The following is a 22,694-nucleotide window of genomic DNA, read 5'->3' as shown; positions in this document are numbered from 1 at the left end:
AACCCCTGTAACTTGGGATAGGTTTCAAAATTTGAAATCCACGCGGCTCCTCTGAAATGACAAGTTTTGGGTGGCTTTTTTTGTTTGGTTGGTTTTTTCCTCCAGTGGCAATCTCCAAAGTATCAGGAAAACTCCATAAGAATCTCAGTCTTCCAGTGGCTTCAGCATGTTTCTGTTGGCATTTCTGGGCCTCTCCCTTGGAGAGTATGAATCAATCCTCTTGGATTGCACTTGCAGCACAAAACATAGCGCTGTTGATATTAGAAGTCCTACCGTAAAAGGCAAATGTGCGTTGCAGCTCTCATGTGACAGCCAGCATCCTCTGCTGAAAGCCACGGTAATACCTTGCTCAACAGGCTGGGCTTTTCACAGATCCCCCAGTGGCTCTGCCAGATCAGCGCCGTAGTCTGAGAAAGAATGCATGCTTGCACTCCTTGCTGTCCAGGGGATAATATTTGTCATAAAAATCCAAAATGTATTCTTCAGTCTTAAAACCAAATTTTTGGTAAAGCAGCATAGCGGGGTTGCTTGCAGAGACGTGAAGGGTTACATCTTTGCCCATGCAGGTCTGCCAGGGGAGGAGGAAAAAAACCAAGTAAGTATCACAGCAAGAGAATGAGAAAGCCTGTGGGGGAATGCAGAGGTGAAGAGATTCATCAGCTTTGGTATTTAAGTCACAGAGAAAACGTGAGAAAAATCGCAGGCCTCAACACAGACGTTACCACACATAGCAACAGCTGAAACATGAAGGCAATACTGTTCTTCCTGAAAGCCTTTTATTTTGGGAAACAGAGACTCTCTGACAATGAAATCAAAGCTTTGGATTCTAATTTGTAAGCTTTCCATTGTCAATTTCTAAGTAATTGTTAATTAAAAATAATCTCGGTGTACTGCACTAATCTCAAGTACTTGACAACAGCCCGAAGAAAAGACAAAACACGCCGAAGGATCAAGCACTGTGCTCCTCCCCATCAGCAAACAGGGCTGAACTCTCTGGGACCACCTGTAACACCAGTGCACCTCTGGGCCGTCACACTGGAATTCCTCTACATTCCACCCAGCTCCTCTCCCACCCTGCAGGGCATGGCACTCACCTCCTGAGCAGGCAAGAGAATTCAGTTCTGACAGCAATTGGCACTGCTGAAGTTACCACAAAGATCCAAGATTATACGGGCACCTTTCTCTCTGATCAACTAATAATATCACAACATTTCCTGCTTTCCTTTAGTGCTTTCATAGCATTCTATGTACACTGAACATACGGTAACTTTAAGTGGTAACAGCACTCAAGGAACCCTACACAGCATATCACTCAAAGTGAAAAGCTCTCACCAGGATTTAAGGGGAAGAAAAAACAGCACAAAACCAAAAACCCTGAAATACTCAGGAAACACAAGGTAATTTCTGAAAGCGAGACCCTCATCAAAGCACTATTTGCCTCAAAGCATTTTTTGTTAGATTATGCTGTTCCCAATAATCCATCCCCAAACTAAGCACATTGATCTTTACCTTCAACGGAGAACGACAGTGCTACCCTCCACCCAATCAACGTATGAAGGTGGCCTGAGCTACAGAGAGAGCAGCCCCTGATATCAGCCCAAGCTCCCTATCCCTGACAAATACGCAGCAATGTAAAAATAAACCTAACATGAGCCTTATACACAATGATCCAATCAGCCTCAGCCCTGCCTGGCTCTCCTCAACACGATAAGCTTTTTGCTAGTCTCAATGAAAGTAGAATTAAGTTAAATGCCTATGATGGGCCCTACAAAAAATTTGTGGTGATTTTGCACAGCTGACTTGCAAATACATCCCAGCCAGGAAAGAGAAGAGTCCAGCTGTTGGATCCCTACAAACCTCAGCTCACCTCCCTTGCCTGTTCCCATTGGGTGTTAACATCTCACATCAGCTGGCTGCAGTTCACAGCAATTTAGTTAAATGATTTAAGTGGAGATGCTCAGGAAAGGCAAGGGGTGACTTTAAAATAGACCGCTCTGTATGCTCACACAGGCTAACAACCAGTAAGAGCTGGGCACTGCAGAATGAGTTTTTTGCAAGTGCAACTAATCTCAACTAAAACAAGTTAAGGAACGTTTCACATCAGCAGCTCTGCCAAAAGAGCTCAGGGAGTGCTAAAACTGGGTCCTGAGGAGGTACAGCTGAGCTCTGATAAGGACACCTATCTGTACCCTTACTCAAAATTACACTGGCTTCCACATAAATCAATTCAAGAAAGTAAATGGAATTAAGGACACCTTATAAAAAGTGGTATAATGAAGTTTAACTACTTTAACACAACTCCTTTCGTTAGCACGGATTAATGTTCCCAAGTGTCCTTGTCCAGCAAAGCCTGGTACAAGTCGGTCTGAACAAATATGAATGAGGTTCCAAACACTTTATCTTCAACTCTGCTGGATTTTATCCAGCATATTACAAGTGAAGGAGAATGATTAGGATCAGTTAAGTGATTTAACACAGCTACACTGGCCATGGAATAAGCCATAAGATAAGAAAAACTGCCATATATTCCAACTGCACTATTAGCATTGTTATTTTTTCCCCTTCAGTTCCCAAATTTACAGGATTACTGTTATGTGAACTACCGGCCACTGGAAAATGCAAAGTTAATCCCAAGAGAAAGACCCCGTCACCTCACTTATTCTGAGGACCTGAGCAACACAGTTACTCTTCTAATCGCATTTCTGTTTCTGCTTTTCAAGCATAATTGTTCCCACAATGTTCCCACATGCTGGCAAATCTGTGCAGCTATGTGAGCAAAGAAAGTGCAAGGGGGAAGAGACAGAAAGGAGGAATACAACGCTACCTGCTCCTGATCACGTGCACACGCACACAGCAGGAAGAAGGGAATTGTTTTTATTACCTGGATAAGATGATAAATCATGAAGGTTGCAATTCCTGCTCTCCTCCACTCAGGGTGAACAAACAGAAAAGAGATGTAAGCTTCGTTGTATTTCACGTCTGGCACCATAAAGCCAAAGGCAATGATAACTTTCTTGTAAAGGACAACAACACTGAAGTCAGGATACTGCAGGCATTCTGACAAATCAATTCCTATGAAAAAAGGAACAAACAACAGTTGGAAGCACTACAAACCAAATGGAAAGCAGGGCTACACCGTCACACTTGCATGGAAATTCACATTTTAAAGCCCTGGTACTTGAGTTCTTCCTCTTATCCATTTCTAAGCCCTGTGACCAACAGATGTTTCAACCAAACACTTAAACAAGATGAGACTTTTGCCACTGATGACAATAGATACAGCAGAGTTAGCATGCACAAAGGGGAAAAACCTGATTAGCTGTCCTGAAGAAAGAAACTAAAACCAAATTAGCCTAAAATAAAACTCAAAATCAAAAAAAGAATGGTTTAAAAAAATACTTCAAAATGTAATAACTAACTCAGCACTCAGCCTTTCCTTACTTTGCATTCTGAGCCATATCAGCAGCCTGTTGAATCCAGTTCTAAACACGCACATGGATTAAGATACTTGGATATGCAAATATTTTCAGGATAAGGTTCCAGTAAATCTGGGACCCCCTTTGCCTACAGCTCTTGGGGCCACAGTAACGTTGAAGGATAAGAGCTTACTTCTTCACCTGCCTGCACCCTGTCAGCACCAGGCAGACATACACCGTTATTACTGCAACCTGCAAATGCCAAAGAACCTGACTGCAAGCAAAGGGGAACAGTACAGAGTGCGTCAGCTACTCCATCCTCTTCCTCCTGCAAACTCTCTCCAGACACAGCAAACCTGAAACTGGGTTTCATGTTTGGTAGCATTATCCACCTACAATTACCGTCTCTTCTCCATCCGGCCTTCACCTCCTACTGCTTGCTCCATTATCTGTACTCAGCTGTTTGTGAAGCTGACCACAGCTTTCAACACAATGAAAACATTTACTTTTAGCATGCAAATTATCCAGGCTGGTGTCTGAAACTGCCTCTCTGGCAGTGGTGCTTCTTTGAGTCAGAGGCTGGACAGAAACACCTGAAGTCAGTGGCTTGTGAGTGGAGTGTCTAACTTTACCTAACCACATTGCTGGTGCAGCCTGAGAGCACCTACAAAGCAAGGGCCAAGCTGTGCTTACAGCACAGAAGACTGCTTGGTAACTTGTCTGCATAGACAGGCCCTACACGAGGCACAGAATCATACTGGCTATTTCAACCTCAAATTGGCAATCTCAGAAATACCTGGAACACGGGGTAACAAAACAGAGTATGTTTTCCAGTAATGTTTATCACTCATAACGAGATGTGAGACTTCAGAAACCATTAGGCTTATAAAAGTGGGTGAATTATTTTCTTGCTCGAGAGTAAAATGGGTGGAGTAAGACGTGGGAGGAACTGATTGGCAATAGGGAGCAGCATTTATTAGTTTATTATCTCAAGGCTGCAATTGACTGTGAAGTGCCTCAGAGCATGTCTGTACAGGAACACTACACTGCCCTGAGCAGCTCTGGTAGTGATGAAGCGGTGTCGTCCCCTCAACGTGCAGTTACTCCTGTAGGAAGACGCTTAGCTCAGTACAGTTTTACCACTTGTCTGCTCAGGAGATGTTTCCCATTAAGGCATGAAGGCACAAGATACCATGTGGGACAAGAGGGAGGAATCTTGCTTCACCTCAGCTCATTTGGGGTAACTACCCACTAGCTTTTTTCTGTCTTGAAGAAAAGCTTTGACAGGAAGGATTTGGAGATGTGTAAGAACTAAGGTTTGGACTTCCTGCGCCTGATGAAGTGCCTATGGACCTAGAACTCAGCCAGCAAGACAGTGTAACTACTACAACACACTGAGTGCACTTAAGTGCACTAAATACAGCTTAATGATAGCACATTTGATAGGTCAGGTTGGCAGACAGACTTGTGGAATCTTATAAAGTCTTACCCAATCTAAATGATTCTATTTCTCTGAACATTACTGCTATGAAACCCTTCCAACTGTGCATCCCACCCCCCCAGTTCATCAGCAGCTACACCGGTCCAGCGTAAATCTAAACCTCTGGTGCCCACACAGGCACCTCATTAGTCTACTAAAATAGATCAAGGTGCAATAATCTTATAACCCCAACCTCAGAAAACTTACACCATGGAAATGATTTTGATTGCTGTTTGGAGACTGATGGGAGTGTCAGCTTTCTGACTGAATGATGCACAGTCCCTAGTAGGGTGGAACACACCCACGTTCCTTATGTTAAACAAAACAAGGTGAGTCCTGAAAAGCTTGATGAATGCGCAACCCAACTTGGCCAGAACTTCAAATGCATTATCAAGAGGATAGACTATGACAAAGGGGTTCTGTCTCTGTCAGGACTGCAGTATTTTATGAGCTCCCAAACAACCTGGCATATCTTGCCTTTTACAAGCCATCTTCCCTTGGACCATACAATTTGGACAATAAGTAGCACAAAGAGCTCTGATCCTGACTGTAGCTTATGAGCACAGCTGAACTACAAGCAACACTGAATCACTATCTGCAAATCAAAGTATAAAGCAAACAGTTATTTGGAATAAAGGCGTGGACTGCTTACACTGGGCTTTTCTAAATTAGCCTGCAGTGTTGACTCCTAATCAGAAGCTTCGCTTCTGTTATTTCATAAGAATCAGAGGCCACAGTCTAACTGTTGCCCCCAGTCCCATGCACCCTTTATAGGTGGCATTCACTGCCCCAGGGATCTTACAATTAAAGAGATGATGCATAAAAATCTATATTCAAACTCTCTCATACATTGCAAATACCAAGCCTTGAAGAAATAAAGAACACCACGCTGAAGCCTGCAGTAGTTAGCATGATTCCTAGATTTCACTCCAATGACCGTTAGATCTATGGTATAAAATTGTTTACACTCTGCCCACTCCCAAACCTCCACGTGGATTCAGCAAAAGGTTCAACTTGTTCCTTAATTTTAGTAACTGACTATTTCTACTGGCATCAACGGTATTACTCAGAATGACCTATTTCTTTAAGTGCTATGCTAATTAGGGCCTAATTGCCCAGGTCTAAGTGATCTCAAAAGACAAAGACACCAAACCCATGTCTCCATCTCAACCACATTCCTATGACATCAGACAATGGTTTTCTAAGAACTGAGCCAGACACCAAATGAAGCAAAGTTTGGCCCCAGAATGCTTTTTTTTCCTGAACAAAACCACTTCCTTCTTAGAAAACCAAGCATCGAAGGAATCTTACCAGGCCAAAAGAATTCGTGGCACATGGAGTTTATTGTAGGGATGTGATTAGGGCGAACGTAGCAGTAATCAATGGGCGCTTCTGGCTCAGCCTTCCAGTTGAGATCATTTCTGTGTGGATACGCCCAGATTTCTGCCAGCAGCCTGAGTTTGGGGGGCTTTGTCTCATAATCACGCCTGCCAATTAACATGAAAAGCAAACACAGAAGGCAAGTGAAGAACAATGTCACTGCAGCCCATAGAATACTTTTTCTAACATGCTCAACTTGGAACAAAAGAACAATCTTCCATTCGTGTGGGAACACAGCATAATGCTCAGCAAAAACACGGCTGTGTTACAGGTCAGAGCACTTGGATCCACAGCACATCAAGACAGCCAGTCTTTACGTCCGCACAAAGGATATTATGGGTCTGACCCAAGAGCAGGTACATCTTGTATCAAAGGACCACTTGATTCCTCCTCTGCTCTACCCCCCATTCTCTTGGAGATTCCCCTTTCTAATGCCAGTTTAACTATTCAGCTAAACAGTGTCTGAGTTGTAGAGCAGGAACAGGGGAAGACAGCTGCCCAGATGAAAAGCACCATTTCCCACATGAACACTCCTTGCTCAGAGGCCGCGAAAGGTGAGCTGCTGTTTCCCAAGTGAAGAGCAAATTCCACCTCTGACCACCTGTACCTGATGTATGGTTTCAGGACACGGGATGTGTAAGGACTGACAATGCTGTGGTCTGGCAGCAGGTCTTCTGAGCCCACCAGTCGATACAGAAACTTTGTTGTCTGCTGTCGATATCCCTTCATGGCAGGCAGCACTGTCTGCACATACAAAAAAAAAAAACCATAATACTTCAGGAAAACTAGTCAATAACTTAACAAAATGGAATCACAATAACATAACGAAAAAGGCCTTTCATTACGGCAGGATGATCTGGATCCCAGGATAACTGTCTCACCTCAGAGGACCGCAACACACTCAACAGATTCAGCAGCCATAACTATGAGCTACACTTACTGCTCAGCAAACCACACCATGTAAACTCTTTCCTACATGGCATGAAGGAATAGTTGAGTACCACCACGGTTTTTGGGGCAGGGCTGGAATACAAATACATAAAAATCTGTAGTACTTATATTGACAGACAGTTGTGCTGACTGAGCATTTCCTGAGGAAAAAAAATATGGACCTTGTGAAATATCCAGTGGGTACACTGTAAGTCACAGTAAGCCTTGTTCACACAATCCTTTCAACTTCCCAGGCCAGATACACTAAAGGTGATGCAGCAAAAACTCTAAAACAACCAGAGTCAAAGAACCACTTAGATTTAACGGCACTCACTTGGTATCTGTCCAAGATCCTGAAGTCCTGACTAGTAGTTCTGTAGGTCGCTTGCCCTACTGGGGACCTGGAAACACCTTCTTTGGCTCCATAAATCCCATCAACCAAGAGCAGTGCAGCATTCACGACCTGGTCCAAGTCAAAAAGCGGCAGCCCTCTTTCCCGCTTGGCTTGCCTGACTATCAGCTTGCGCCTCAGTCTCCGGGCCTCTGGGGTCATGCTCAAGGCATTGGGACAGGCTTCCAGCCTCTTCAGCAGCAGCTTCTCCTCATAGATACTAACAGAAGTATGCTTGGGAGCTCTGGGTTTGGTATCCTTCTCCAGCTGTGGTTTCCTCTTGTCTCGTCCCCTCAACTGCAGAGATGCATTTGATTCTTCAGGATCTTCACTGTCACCTTCCATCCTTTCTGTTTTCTCTTCTTCACTCTCCACTTCTTGCTTGATCTGCTCAGCCGTCTTCACCTTTTTTCTACTTGCCATCATGGTCCCAGCACCAGTAGTCCCACTTGGGGGGGGCACATACTCTATTCCTGGGTCTATGACTCCATCTCCTTCCATCTCCTCATCATCTGCTCAAAACACCAAAAAAATCCAGGGGAAAAAAAAATGTAAGCATACAAGTCCCACTGCAAAGGGGGCTCTTGCAGAATATTTCTGCTAAGGAAAAATACTGTGGGTTACCCAACAGACTCCATTTTCTGTATACTTCTAGGCCTCCAGATTTGAGGCAGAGGATACATTAAGGAGCCCAATTTCGGGGCAAAGAATCGATCCTTCTAAGGTATCTATCTTGCAGTTTGGCATCCAAAAACATCACACACTGAGCTGTAAAGTTCAAATATTAAATTGCTGAGAATTCCTGAACACTGGGGATCAAACGGTCAAGCTGATGAGCTCTACCTTTAGGTAGCATACCCTGGAGAAGCTCTGTTTAAAGTGAAGTAACAATTACGAGTCACAGAAGAACAGTGTTTGCTGCTCTGCAGAACACAGTTCAATGAGTCATGAGGGAATCATTTGAAGTTGCACCAGGGGAGGCTGAGGTTGGATAAAAGGAAAAATTTCTTCTCCAAAGGAGTGGTCAAGCACTAGAACAGGCTGCCCAGGGAGGTGGTGGGGTCACAGTCCTTGGAGGCATTCCAGAATTGTTTCAGTGTTATGCTAATGGACATGTTTAGTGGGGAAATATTGGTAGTTAAGTGGACGGTTGGACTAGATAATCTTGGAGGTCTCTTCCAAGCTTGGTGACCCCATGATTCTATGACTACTTTCCTTCCAATAATAAGTGATTTACTCTCTATCTTCTAGATCAGAACGAGGTCTGACTCCCCAAGGAACTGCCAGCATTCACTATGCATCACTACTCTGCAACCATCTTAACTTGAAAAACTCCTGCCGTTCTTTGAGAGTTCCTTTTTTTTAATGTCTCGTCAACAACTATGTGCAGCGTATTATTAAAAACATAGCAACTCTTACCATGAAACAGGGCCTGTGGTGGCATGACATCAGGGATGAGATCTGCTTCTGAGAGAAGGCTAGGAGTGGCTGAATGGGAGGCTGGCGTGCCGGGAGCAGAGAAGTCCAGAGATGGGGAAGGAGAAGGGCTTGTCAGAGGAGTGCGATCTGAAGAGCTCAAAGAAGAAAAGTCAATCACCTCTCCTTTCTCAAGGACAATATCGGGACGACGGCCTCGACTGGAGAATTTAACAGGAGTGGAAGAAGTACTACGATCCAGGAAGCCAGCTGCCTCCTTCTGGGCTCTCCGAATATCCTTGGCTTCCTGAGTGCGAGACCTCTTCTCCTTCAGCTCCATAGCCGATTCGACTGGATTGCGGCTTACCCGTTTCCTGAGACCTTCTACAGTAATGATGGGATCCAGAGGTGGCTTTGAAGCTGCTAAAGAAGTAGCTTGCTTATTCTAACATACACTCAGCTCCTGCAATCACTGTATACGTACTATATGGTGATAAGAACACACTGCCTTGAAATTTAAGAAGTATATTTTATATTATTTTCAATATATACAAGAAATTTACTTCAAGGCATGTAGCAAAGCCTATGCACCACTATGACATCGCTTCAACCCTGTTCTTGCTGCTCTACGCTGAAGGGAATTCGCATTCAGTGTGGACAAAATGAAAACAAAATAAAACACTCCCTAGGGTAAAGAAGAACAGAAGAATCACAGATTTCACTTCCAAAGAAAGTAAAAAAAAACCACCAAAAAAGACCGTACAGATCTCAAAAGCCTTTAAATCAGTTAGTGCGATGCAAAAAGGAAACACAATATAAAAGGCTTTTCTTTTAAGCAAACTTTTGTTGTGTTTTCCAGACACCCCATCTGGGAAACAGTTACCTTTTGCCTTTAGCGCTGATGCAGATAGCTTTTCTCCTTCAGGTTTCATTGTTGGGGGTTTATTATGAACCAGTTTCCACCATCCTGGTTCTCCGAACTCCTGGGCTCCTGAGCGGAAATACAAGGGGCTCCCCACAGAGAGACAGCCAGCAACTGTGCTCCACCATGTTGAGGTCTTTTTCCTACAGCAGGAGGTGTGAAAACAAGTATTAGGTCCCTACTCACCAGCAGTGCCTTCACCCCAAAGCTTCCCCACTTCTCAGAGATGGTAAGGGCAGAGAGCTTCAGGCACTGACTGACACAGAGGGATTATCTACTCCCTAAATTCCAGTCCTCCAGGAGGTAAAGGATTAAAGAATTTCTTCTCAAACAGAGAACTGTTCTAAAGGACAACCTACAATGTATCAATGGGCTCTGACATACAAAATGCTGCATACCTATGTTCCATAAACACCACACAAATAGAGCATGGTGAGATGTTAATTTTCTTCTTTTGGCAATGAGTTGTAATACACTAAGCTGACAGAGGACAGGCTAATTCTGCCACTAGCACCCCTGCGATGCTCTTTAAATCTGAGAGATCAACATCAAATGTCCCAGTTCAGAGTCTGGAGTGATTAAATCTAGCAAGCATGAACACCACAGCAGTTCCTGAACTGTTACATATATGGTTTAGCTGTCCCTGCTCCAGCAGTGGCTAGTCCAGGAAAGGAGGGAACCAACAGATTCAAGTCAGTAATCACTTCATCTGAAATCAACCAGAGCAGGGACTACCCCACCCATAAGGCAAGTCTCAAGAGACAGCTGCAAACACTGGAAGGCAAGGCTCCCTGAGCCAGGGACAACGGGACATCAGCTGCCCTCCTGTCAGGGTCCTGTTGGCTTCCAGAGGGGAATAACACTGCTGGGTACAGAGCAAGGAGGCACAGGCATGCAATGAAAGCAAAGCCAAGCAGCAAATCTGGGCAGGGAGAAAGACCAGATCTCACAACAGAGAAATCCTTGGAGCCAGGAGGAAGTCTGTGAAACCAATAAATACACAACTCCATAGGCCCGATTGCTTCCGTTCCTGCTTCCATAGCACATGCATTAACAGTGACATTTGGTTTTGACAGTGACAGTATGCTTAGAAACTAACACAACATTCACCTGTGCAAGGCACAAGACACTATGAGAAGGGTTCTTATCTAACAGCTCCCTCCTCAGTACACACGGGCTGTGAAAGAATTCACCATACTGTGCAATACCTACTAAGTAAGAGCTATTTTATTAAGGTCCAAAACAAGCTAAAAGACAAAGCCCAGTTTCCCTTTGTCTTGCACTTGACCATACAAGCTTTGGAGCTGAGGAACAAGGTACTGTGCTGAAGTTCTAAAGTCCAGGTAGATGATATCAGGATTAGCCCATCCACTGTGAAAATTCAGTCAGACTGAAAAGCTCTGTGTGTTCATACAGTATCAAAATAAAGGTAAGAAACACATCCAAAACATATGCAGCTACATCACTACATTTTTTATTTGCTTTTTTTTTCCCCCCTCACATTGAAAAATGCTCATTCTTTCTCAGGATTACCCCTCACACCTACATTCTGGTTCTTAGTACTAACTACTTAATTTTCTGGCTAGCTAGACCCAACAGAGACATCCCTAACTAACCAGGACTCACGTTGCCCACCTGTACACTAGTTTTAATTCATTCAGCTCACCAGGACACAGCATGTCTTTACCTGTTTCCTAATAAGAAAGTCCAGTGTTTCTCAATAAAAGCACAGATATCTTCTTTCCATCTGAAGTACCCCTGACGGCCAGTTCCTTCCAGAGACAAATTGTACATTGCCAGCATGACAACCTGGAACAGAAAGCAGTGGAAACCAGTGCACCTTTTCTGCTTCTCCTGGTGAGCTGCCTTATGATGCTATGCACACACACATCTTAGAAGCCTCATAAATATATTAGTTTTGCAACACCTCTTAAGCAACTTCTGCAATCTTTTTCTTTCATGCTGCCTTTTCTCATCTCTCTATTGTTAGGTGAACATTCTTCTGTCCTTTCCCCCCCACCGAGATTTCACCACCCTCGGAGAATAAAAGCTGCCTAATTATGCAGGTTTATGAAGAAACACAAACTTCTGCAGAGTGGGAAAAATTGATCATATCGCAACTGGGACCTGAATGCAGCGTGGAAGTATGAACGGTCTTTTGAGAAAGACAAAAAGAACTGTGACAAGCAATCCCACTACCTTATTCATCAGAAACACAGCAGTCTCTTCCCAGATATTTACTATTGCATACCAAACTGAACGCAGGTTAAACTATGTAGACATCACATGTCATCTACTAATATTTCTTGGTATGCGGTAATGACGTTTGTCTCCAAATCACAGAAAGGCTTGGAAGGGACTCCAAGGATCTCCAAGTTTCAAGCACCCTGCCACCAGCAGGGCTGCCAGCTGCTAAATCAAGTACTAGATCAAGTACTTGCCCAGGGTTCCAACTCCAGGGACGTGGCATCCACATCATCTCTGGACAGCCTGTTCCAGCACCTCAGCAAACTCTCAGAAAAAAACTTCCCTCAACACCTAACCTAAACCTTCCCTCCTTTAGTTTAAAACCACTTCCCCCTTTCCTATCACTATCTACCCACGTAAAGTTGATTTCCATCACATTTAGAAACTCCCTTTAAATACTGGAAGGCCACAGTGAGGTCTCTCCTCAGCTTTCTCTTCTCCGGGTTGAATGAGTTCAGTTCCTTCAGCCTGTCTCCATAGGTGAGGTGCTCCAGCTCTCTGAGCATCTTTGTAGCTTCTCCTCTGGACCCTATCCAGAAGCTGGACTTCTTTCCTGTGTTGGGGGCTACAGACTGGATGCAGTACTCCAGATGAGGCCTCACAAGGGCAGAATAGAAGGGGACAATTGCCTCCCTATCCCTGCTTGCCATCCCTTTTCCAATGGAGCCTCCCAGGCTGCAAGAGCACACTGCTCATGTTCAGTTTTTCATCTATCAGGACTCCTAAATCCTTCTCAGCAGGGCTGCTCTCAAGGAGTTCCTCTCCCAGTTTGTATACATATCTGGGATTACCTCGACCCAAGAGCAACACCTTGTACTTTGCTTTGTTGAACCTCTTTAGGTTCACAAGGGCCCGTCTCTTGAGTTTATCAAGGTCCCTCTGTGTGGAATCCCTTCTTCCACTTCATCAACTGCACTGCTCAGCTTGGTGTTGGCAGCAAAGTTGCTGAGGGTGCAGTCAATCCCATCAACAATGTCACTGATGCTGAAGAGCACCAGTCCCAAGACAGACTACTGTCCCCTGGGGGACACCACTCGTTACTGGCCTGAAAATGATGCTCTAGAAGTGATCTTCATTAAAAAAAAATCCATTACAGCACTTCTACATGCTTCACAGCCTAATTCAGTCCAACCAACTATTGGAAAGGTTTGGAAAGAACCACATCTCTTTGTGAGTAAATCCCAGATGACCAACTGTTAATTATGTGGAATCAATTCCATACTTCAGACAGATTTGATCACTTCCCTCAATTTAGCGTACCCCAAAGGAGCAGCATCTGCTTGAAGCCTAGGGAAACTTTCCTCTTCACCATTTCTGACTCCATCTTTCCCTTTACCATACCACTCCCATTCTACTGAAGAAGGCAGAGCACAATGCTACTGACTTTGCTCTCTGGGTCTGTAATCTTGCCAGCCACAGGTGGCAAGACTAACTGTTTAACCCTGCAGCCCTACACAGGGCACAAGCAGGAAGGACTGCAGAAATTACAACTGATGTTTGAAATGATCTGTTACATGACAGCACGCTACTTCTGTTACAAAGTGCAAAAAGATGTCTTGTACATATCTCCCAGTGCTTGCCATCTGGAAGCACTTAAAGCAAGCTACTGCTTGACCAAATCCATTTATGCAAAAGCAACTGGCACTTCCTGCTTGCCCCTCAAAGTAAACCTGCACCCTACTGGGAGCAACACACACATCACTCTACCCGCACAGTGGCTGCTGTATAATGCAGGATATTTTGATCACACAGGTGTGTAAGTGACTGAACTTCCAGAACTACTGTTAGTAAGCAAGCAGCCAAGTTAGAGCTTTGCATTCAGGGAACTGGCAAGCTTCCTGTTTGTGTGCTGCCACCTCACTAGTTTTACATTCACTCGTATATACAAAAAACTGTTCATGCCTAGAAGCCAAATTGCATTTTGCTTTTCCACACTTGCCTGAAGCCATGCAATTCATAAGCAACATGAATGAGGAGGGGAAAAAAGGAGAGGAATGTGGTTTGTGTGATTACCTTGCCACTTACTTGCCAAATACTCAAGTTCTAATCTGCAGGCAATCCTCTACTAATTAATTTCTGAAGTTCACTCATGTTTGTCATCTATACCCAATCCTCCTTTTCTAGGTAATGAATGCATAACAAACAACAATTCTATAAAGTGCTGTGGTCGTTCTCCAGACACAGACATCGTACTTACTTGTTGCCAAGTTAATCTCAGCCGTTCAAATTGTTCTTTCCCATCTTCTGAGCAATCAGAGCAAGTAAATCTGAAAAAGTTATCTCCTTTGAGGTAGCTGAGCTGTTCTCTCAGTTGACCTAAAACCAATAGACAAAAGATCAAACTTTCAGTCCTTTCATGTGAAGGAAAGTTGCAAAGAAGATTTGGATTCCCTACAACATCAGGCAGAAAAACACTTTTGCCTCTTTCTGGAGCCTGAAGACCCAAGCAGTTCCCAAGAAGTGCTGGCACGAGCTGTAATGTAAGGTATGGATTCATTTCACAGTTGCAGCAGTCAGCAGTGACTATCAAAAAGCACAGGCATTAGAAAGTCTCATTCTACTTAGCAGCTGAAAACAGCCAAAGGATTTCCTCATTTCCTCCACATCTTTTCATTAGTTTTTGCTTCCCAAGAATAATCTATATACTGCAATAAATAACCACTTTCCACTCAACTTAAAACACACAACAATAACAAGAACAGCTAACCCTGCAAAAACTTTGCCTAAATGTGATCTGCTGAGGTCGAGCCAACAATAAAACACCACGCATCCAAAGTTAAAGGTTCTAATTCTGTTTCTGCAGCAGAGAATGGGAAAAAAGATATATATCAGGACCCCTAAACTCAACAGGGATGAAAGAGATATGAAAAAGTACAAAGCAAAATCAGAAGAGAGGAAAACAGGATTACAGCATTCCTGAAAATACACAGGAAAGGTCTCCCTTTAAAAACGTTCCATCTCTTTCGTTACTGCTCTTTGTATTTGATCCACAGCAACAACAGAGAGGAACATCTTTGTACAACAGAACAAACTGAGTGTTAAATTGAGTGCCCGAGATCTCACACTACCTTTAACTCTGTTCCTTTTTATTGTTATCTATTATTAACACATTTTAAGCTAATATGTCCCACTGTCAGCACAGCATCATTTTAACAGTACTATGCTGGCTCCACCGCATCATTAGCAATGCTCACACAATGCCTTGCGAGATTGCTACACTAGACTTGTGGGGAGTTTTAGGATGGCAATGAGGGCAGCCCCGATGCAGCTGCAAAGCAGACGTCACCTGAAGAGTTCCACGATTCTAAACACAGAAATAAAAACACACCAGCAAATAGATAACAAAACAACAACAAAAAGCAGTCCTTAGCAATACTCAGGTTTTGGATCTAATAATAGATCCAGTTGTCCAGAATTTCAAAAGTAAATCCTGTTATTTAGCTAACAGCATACATCTTATGTCAAGCAGCAACAGCAAAGGGATCAAGTTATCTAGCTTGCTCCAAGCACCCCCCAGTGCTAGCTACTACAGGTTGGACACGCTTCTGCAAAAGCTAAATTAAACTCACATTATCAGAAAACCATTAGTGCCGAGATTTATCCATATGCTGCACAGATGCAGCAAGCTAGCTAGGGAAAAAACAATTAAAAAATAAATAAAAGTGGCTCCACATACAAAGCCCCATTCCTCCACAGACCTCTGCAGAAAGAGCTGCTTTGTATTTGAGAGGAGTGAGGGGACAACTCACTTGCCCAAAGTCCCTTGGCATGCCAGTGACGGGCCTCAGGACAGCATGCACATTTTTGATGTCATACTCTTGTTTGGCACTAATTAGAGCAGACAGCTCCCCTTCTTGCAAGGTACATCAGCTAACAACACCCGCACAGCTCATGGATAGAAGTGCCCAACACACAGAACAAGCAGCATAAGGCAGCTAGGTTCTGCCCTACACCTGAACAGCATTTTCTCCCCACCACTGGGATAGAGCTAACCAAATGTCAAACAGAACATACAGGACAGCACAGACACCTCATACATTACAGCCCTGATGATGCCAATCACACATGAAGGCTACAAGAAACAGCGAAGTCAACCCTCTTACTTGCTGGAATCCACTTCTGGCACTTCTCGCAGTAGTAGGACATCTCCTCCATCCAGGACACATCACCTTCATCACTGTTTAGTGAGTCTCCGCTCTGGTCATGGGATAAATCCACTGAGGCCTGGTCCTCAGACTCTACAATCAGAAGGGTTTCCCCTTCCACCTCACCCTCCTCCAGGCCCTCTGACGTCGAAGTCCTCGTGGCTTCATCATCGTGGCGGCTCAGCAGCCCACTCATGTGGACGTTATTAGCCATCCTTCATGGCCTACAGCAGGATAGTGCTCGCATGACAAGGAGCCTGTCCTCCCTGCATTCACACATCCATCCACACTGGATGTGTCAAGTCTCCACAGTATTAGTGATGGAAGAAATATTCTGCTGTGCCCTATGGCTTCTGGTACAGGAATATAACGTGTCTGAAAGAAACAGTCTTTCACAGGTGATGCCTGTTTACTGAAATACTTGGAAGTAGTTAGAACGCAATTGTCCCAGGTGCCTCGAATCAAACCTCTAACAAGTCAGGTCCCACCTAGGACTGCTGGGATCCCTTTTCCACCAGCATCTTCTCTCTCTCTTCTGTAAGACGCTTCGTCAAAGCAATCTGCTCTTCCAGCAGGCGAATGTTTTCCCTTTTCTGACTTTGTCGCTCCAGATCTCTGAGAACACCGCTGTACAGCCTCTGAAAGCACAAGGGACAGCACTGTACAGCCTCTGAAAGCACAAGGGACAGCACTGTACAGCCTCTGAAAGCACAAGGGACAGGGTTCATCACAGCCTGTTTGATTGTGAGCGTGACCAACCCCACCTGGGCTCCAGTCCGCCTTGCAGGGCTGCTCACAGCCCCATCACCCAGCCTGGCCTTGAACGCCTCCAGGGAGGGGCATCCACAGCCTCTGGGCAGCCTGTGCCGGTGACTGGGAAGGTACCTGGGAGGTTTTTTCCAGGCACCTCTTGAAGCCGCGAGTGAGAAGTGGATTTGGGGAGAAGCTCACAGGAGCAGCCTCGGGTGTCCCAACCAAAGCCACCTGCCAGCGGCTTGCAAACGAAGCAACGACTACAGCACACGAGAAGGTGCAAAAAGGGCTGCGAGCCCGACTCTGACAGCGGTAATAATAAGCGAACAGACGAGCGGGCACCGCACTGCTCCGGGCCTGCCTGCCCGCCCGCCTCCCCGCCCCCGCTCACCTCACGCTCCCGCCGCTGCTGGACGTGCACGGCCGCGATGGTGGCGGCGGAAAGGAGCGCGGTGACAACCAGCACCGCCTGGGAGCTCCTCGACATCGCCGGGCACGACGCACGACCGGGCGGCCGTTAACAGACCGCGCCACAACCGCCGGCCCAACGCGGGGGGAAAGGCGGGACCGCCGTGAGGGGGGGAAGCGCGCCCCGCCCTGCCGAGCGCAGAGCGCGTCGAACAGCCGCCGGCAGCCCTGAGCAGAGGAAGGCCGAGAAGGGCAATGGCGTCCGGACTGCGATCAGCGGTAGTGCGGGCAGCGGGAGCCGGGCGGTGTTCGGACCGCTGTATTCAGCGCTGGTGAGGCTTTGTGTTCTGTGCTAGGCATCTCATACAGGAAAGATACTGAGGCCCTGGAGTGTGTCCAGAGAAGGGCAATAAAGCTGTGAGGGGTCTGAAGCACAAGACTTATGGAGAGCAGCTGAGGGAAGTGGGATTGTTCAGTCTGGAGGAGACTCGGGGTGATGATATTGCTCCCTACAACTGCCCGAATGGAGGCTGTGGTGAGGTGGGGGTTGGCTTCTTCTCCCGGGTAATAGCAATAGGATGAGAGGGAATGGCCTCAAGTTGCACCAGGGGGAGTTCAGGTTGGATACTAGGAAACGTGAGCGGTGAGGCATTGGCACAGGCTGCCCAGAGAGGTGGCGGATGGAGTCACCATCCCTGGAGGTGTTTGAAGAAGGGTAGATGTTGTACTGAGGGACATGGCCCAGTGGGCAGCATTGTTGGGAGCTGGATGGTTGGAGCTTTGTTGTCTCATGATTCTACGATCACAGATGGAGGGTTGTGGTCAATGGCTGTATGTCCAGGTAGAGGCTGGTGGTGAGTGGTGTGCCCCCAGGGGTCTGTCATAGGACCTGTGCTCTTCAGCATCTTTAACAGTGACACGGGCAGTGGGACTGACACCCTCTGTGAGGCCCAGCAGCCCCACTCGGACAGTGTGCATATCCCAGAGGTCTGCCCGCAGGCACACCTGCACACCTGCACACCTGCACACCTGCACACCTGCACACGTAATGTGCACTGAGGCACGTGAGCCAGTGATGACTTTCCTTGCACAAGCAAACTTCCCTTTGGACTGACAGCAGTGAGTAGAACAGGAAAACTGAATGCATAAAGCCAGTCCTTCCTTGTTATAATCTTCTTCATCTGTCTGCTGAACAAATGTGATTAAAATGAAAGGTAAAATTAGTGAAAATGATAGCATTTCAATTTAGTATAATAGTTTTGCTCACATTTGTATGTTTACTGTTATTAAGACATGCTTAAGTGCTTGTAGCACGGCCAAGGCCAGCAGGTGCCAAGAACAGGGTTGGGCCAGATGTAGAGTGGGTGTGAGCCAAGGCACGGTGCCTTTGGCACCATGGAAGGGCACAGCTTGCCCATCTGGGAGCCAAGTGCCTCTGTGTGAGCCTGGCATTAATCATTTCAGGGCCCAAAACCCCAGACAGGGAATGTTCAGGCTGTGGTTTCACAGTGGGGAGTTCTGGCTCAAGGTGTTCCCATTTTCCTCCCACCCCCCCCAAGGGCCAAGCGTTGCTGCACTGCTCACCTTCCCAAGTTCAATCTGCTGTGGTCCACCATTCCGGATGGTTTTTGGCTTTCCATGCTCAGAAGAAACTCATTGAGGAGGTGACCTGATAGAAAACCAAGCTATGGGTCATCTAGGTCTGTCTTAAAACCCCACAGTGACCGTGTGGACAAGTCCCCCTTTCTTTTTGTATGAAGCTGCTCTCCAGCTGGATGGTGTGGGCAGGCAGTGTGCATGCAGCCAGAGGCATGGTGCAGGGATGGAGAGCAGGAACGGCATGGAAGGGAGGGAGGGAGGCTGGTGTGCCCTGCGGTGATACTGTTGTGGAAGCCTTTCAGCTGGAGTTTAGCACAAAGGGGAAAAAGGAGATTTCGGGGTTACCCACAACAAATACAACCTTAACCACCCACGAGCCATTGCAGTGGCAACTCACAGGACTTGCGGTGCCATTGGTGTTAGCTTACTGCAAAGAGTCAAGCCACGCTGCTGATGCTCAAGAGCAGGAGTGAGATGAGACCTTGAGCTTGTGCTGAGGGAAATTGGCTCAGAAGAGCCTTTTGTTTTTTTGCTGGCTCACCTGGTTTCTCTCCACGTAAGGTTTCCTCAAATAAACACCTTGGTTTGCTAATAGAGGGTTCCTGGCATCTTGTGTCTACTATTCTTTGATGTCCTATTTCCTGTGCCTCCGTTGCTAGCCCGGGCATAGCAGCATGCATCATCCCACCGAGAAGGGCTTGCAATTCAGCCAGGAAGGAGTTTATTCGCATGTGAAGGAGGCTGTGAAAAGCTAAAGGCCATTTCCCTCCTGGGCAAACAGCTCAGATCTCTACAGTTATCTTGAATAAGCGTATGAAGTCAATGCTTAGGGGGCATTTTTATCCCGGTTTCCTAAGAAAACGAAGCTTGTGCAACCTCTGTGCCTCATTCACTCCCTCCCTTCCCCTCTGTTCATGCATAGGCGTCTGCCAGTCTCCCAGAGGAGGCCGCCTTGCAGTTTCTGTGTCAGGAAGGTTTCTACGTTCATCTGCCAGTCCCAGCCCTTCCGATAGGCGTGGAGGAGCTCTTGCTGCGCTGTGAAGGCGTGGTTACAGCGAAGCAGGAGAGCAGGGTGGAGGGAAGGGGTGGCTGCGTCACCTCAACCCAGCCACCAGGGAATCCAGCCCACGGGGCGCCCGCTTGCAGCTCACCTAGCGGGTCAGCAGCAGCAGGGAATCCCCACCAGATGTGGCAGGGGTGGATACAAAATAGGAACTGAATCCATTTCCAGCTTTGATTTGCAGCCTGAGCACAGCCCGGACTGTTCCACCTCTCACACCAAGGGACAAAGCCAGCTACAAGCACACAAAACACGAGTGAAAACCCCAAAGACGTGATTCCCTCTTTGCGGAGCCAACCATTCCTCCTTATACAGCATTTGTACACACCCACAGCGCCCCACCGAACAGCCAGAAAGAAGGCAGAAGGTTCAGACCCCAACCAAAGTATGGTCCCCTCCATTCCCTCCTAAGAAATGCCATGATCCCCAACACAACAGCTGCAGACCCAATTGCTGCAATGTGGACATTGCTCAGCCTTACCTGGCCAGGCAGTCCTTGTTACTGTAGGATTTGCCGGGCAGGGAGCGTTGTGTTGTCAGTGTGCAAAACCTTCCAAAACAGAGAAAAGAGATGTCAGTATTTTAAGGGCTTCCTGTCCCTGCTCTGTAATAAGAGGGAGGGCAGCCGAGGGCTTCTCCGCATGCAGACTCCACGAGCAATTTGAATGAATGAAACTGTGTGTTATTCTGGCTGGCTGAGCTCCCTCTCCAAACAGGTGAACATGTGTGTAACGTGGGGGGCTGCTTTTACTTTCTGCCAGGCACCAATGAAGTGAATGCTACCAGAGTGTCCATGAGGGGGTTCCTGCCCTCCCACAGCAGCACGGATGGGTTGGGCTGCTCATCCCCCAGTCTGACGCCGCTAAGATCTAAACGATGAGGGAAAAAAAAGAGAGAACACCCATGTGGAAAGCCGCCTACTCTCTCGAGAGCAGCAGGAAGCAGCGCTCTTCCAAACCTCCCCTTCCCTTCGCAGGGCTCTCTGTAAAACAGTTACTTCTGGTTTTAATTTGCCTGCGCTCTTCCTCCTTGGTGAGGAGGGCAGGCAGGGCAGGGCAGGTGCCGCTGCGAGCGCTGCTGGATTTACAGCTACCTGTGCTCAGTTATAAGTTGGCCAGCGAGCCCTGCTGCGCTCCAGGTAACCTGCAGCACGGGCTGGGCCGCCCTGTCTCCCTGCATTGCCCAGGGCATGGCTCCTCTGCTCCATACCCCGCTGATGGCAGTGCTGGGGGGCTTTGGGGCGCTGGAGCAGGCGCCTGGATAGGGAGCTCCCCCCGGCTCCTGGTGGTGCGGGGAAGGGCGGGTGAAACACAGGTCGAGGCCAAAGTCTAGCAGCGAGGCGACAGGAGGAGGATGTGAAAACAGCACTTTATATTTATATTGGTGGCAATTTCACAGACCCTTGTCCGCAGACGGAGCGAGGCAGGCAGCGCTGCTGGGAGGCTGCTGTGGGCAGGGAAGCTGTTTTTATTTTATATCTGTTTCTTATTTTTGGTCTGGTAAACACCGTCAAAGGCGTTGGGGATCAAAACCCCTTGTGCAGAAAGGCACAACAAGGAAGAAAGGAAAACGCTGGCAAAGTAATCCTGCAAGAAATCACCCCAAAGCTTGCATGACAAAGGTGGCCCTGCTGGAAAAAGAGCCCGTCTCCACCTGAGGCACCCCCAGCTCCGTGGTTCCCTGAGGACGGGGATGGCCGCTGGGGCTGTTTGGGGCCACCCCCACAGACTGGCCTAAGCGGGAGGCTAGGGGGAGGGGACAGAGGTGCCCGCGGTTCCCCTGAGCCCTGGCTGAGAGCAGCCCCGCCGGGAGCGGCAGCTGGGGCCATTTTGAGGCGGCGGGTGCCCGTGCTGATGGGTAACTGCTCCGGGCGTGTCGGAACAGATGCTGTGCCTCAGCACGGGGGAGCACGAGAGGGAAGGCTCTGGCCCTGACGTGGGGATCAAACACCCCAGCAGCCCCCGGCCCAGCTGGGGGCAGAGCGGGCAGCGGGGATCTGTGGCGCTCAGACAACCTCTTTTCTTTCCGCCGTTGCAAACACCTCGGGATGTTTCCCGAGCACCTGAGCCCAGCCCAACACAATTATTTCTCCCTCCATCTCATCCTCATCTGTGCTTGCCCCTATTGCTCCTTTGTGTCCACCCGCTAGTGAAGGGGATGGCACCCACCGCCCGGCTGCCCGCTTCCAAAGGTCGACTCCCACCCATTTGAAATGGTAAAGAAGTGTGACGGCCCCATATGCATACAATGGGTTTTATTGCAGCCGGTCGTCCCGCAGGAATGAGGAAGTATCTCCCCGAGCCCCACAGATGCCATTTGTCCCCTGGGGATGGGGATTTTCTCCCTGAGCTGGAGGGGGATGTTAGATGCGGTCGGCAGGGAGCGCAGCCCGGTGCCTGCCCCGTTATCGGCTGTGCCAGCTGCAGGAAGCAGGGCTCATTATTTTTAGGAAGGGGTTGGCTTGGTCATACCCCAGCCTTCTTCCACCGGCAGCAGCCCTCCTGGGGGGAGCTTCATGCAGGCAATGCAGGGAAAATGTGGCTTTCT

At 47.3% G+C, this 22,694-nt stretch overlaps 2 protein-coding genes across 4 annotated transcripts; both read right to left on the bottom strand.

Moving 5' to 3' along the window:
• Positions 1-394: 394 nt before the first annotated feature.
• Positions 395-16,541, bottom strand: KAT14 (lysine acetyltransferase 14). 3 transcript variants are annotated; one of them, XM_072332886.1, is made up of 10 exons: positions 16,286-16,541; positions 14,380-14,498; positions 11,623-11,744; positions 9,897-10,078; positions 9,017-9,436; positions 7,541-8,109; positions 6,884-7,020; positions 6,208-6,383; positions 2,882-3,072; positions 395-568 (listed from the first exon to the last, which is right to left on the bottom strand). In XM_072332886.1, the coding sequence occupies exons 1-10, from the start codon at positions 16,539-16,541 to the stop codon at positions 395-397; spliced, it is 2,346 nt and encodes a 781-aa protein (XP_072188987.1). The 3 variants fall into 3 exon arrangements, with proteins under 3 accessions (XP_072188987.1, XP_072188989.1, XP_072188990.1); XM_072332888.1 differs by having other exon boundaries at positions 9,017-9,433; XM_072332889.1 differs by having other exon boundaries at positions 9,017-9,163.
• A 274-nt stretch (positions 16,542-16,815) lies between these two features.
• PET117 (PET117 cytochrome c oxidase chaperone) lies at positions 16,816-17,651 on the bottom strand. The gene is made up of 2 exons (XM_072332891.1): positions 17,472-17,651; positions 16,816-16,965 (listed from the first exon to the last, which is right to left on the bottom strand). Exons 1-2 carry the CDS (start codon positions 17,565-17,567, stop codon positions 16,816-16,818), a joined length of 246 nt encoding a protein of 81 aa, XP_072188992.1. The 5' UTR covers positions 17,568-17,651.
• Between the last annotated feature and the right edge of the window lie 5,043 nt (positions 17,652-22,694).

This window comes from Excalfactoria chinensis, chromosome 3, assembly GCF_039878825.1.
Source record: "Excalfactoria chinensis isolate bCotChi1 chromosome 3, bCotChi1.hap2, whole genome shotgun sequence".
Classification (NCBI taxonomy): Eukaryota; Metazoa; Chordata; class Aves; order Galliformes; family Phasianidae; genus Excalfactoria; species Excalfactoria chinensis.
The sequence above is the reverse complement of the archived record's forward strand: the minus strand, read 5'-3'. Positions and strand labels throughout refer to the sequence as shown.

Coding starts and splice junctions, on each gene's coding strand:
- KAT14 (XM_072332886.1), bottom strand. CDS start 16,541: ATGGCTAATAACGTCCACATGAGTGGGCTGCTGAGCCGCCACGATGAT. Junction 11,745..14,379: donor TGAGATTAACTTGGCAACAA/GTAAGTACGATG, acceptor TTTCTGTTCCAG/GTTGTCATGCTGGCAATGTA. Junction 9,437..9,896: donor ATCAGCGCTAAAGGCAAAAG/GTAACTGTTTCC, acceptor CTACTTCTTTAG/CAGCTTCAAAGCCACCTCTG.
- PET117 (XM_072332891.1), bottom strand. CDS start 17,567: ATGTCGAGGAGCTCCCAGGCGGTGCTGGTTGTCACCGCGCTCCTTTCC. Junction 16,966..17,471: donor AGCAGCGGCGGGAGCGTGAG/GTGAGCGGGGGC, acceptor TTGTGCTTTCAG/AGGCTGTACAGCGGTGTTCT.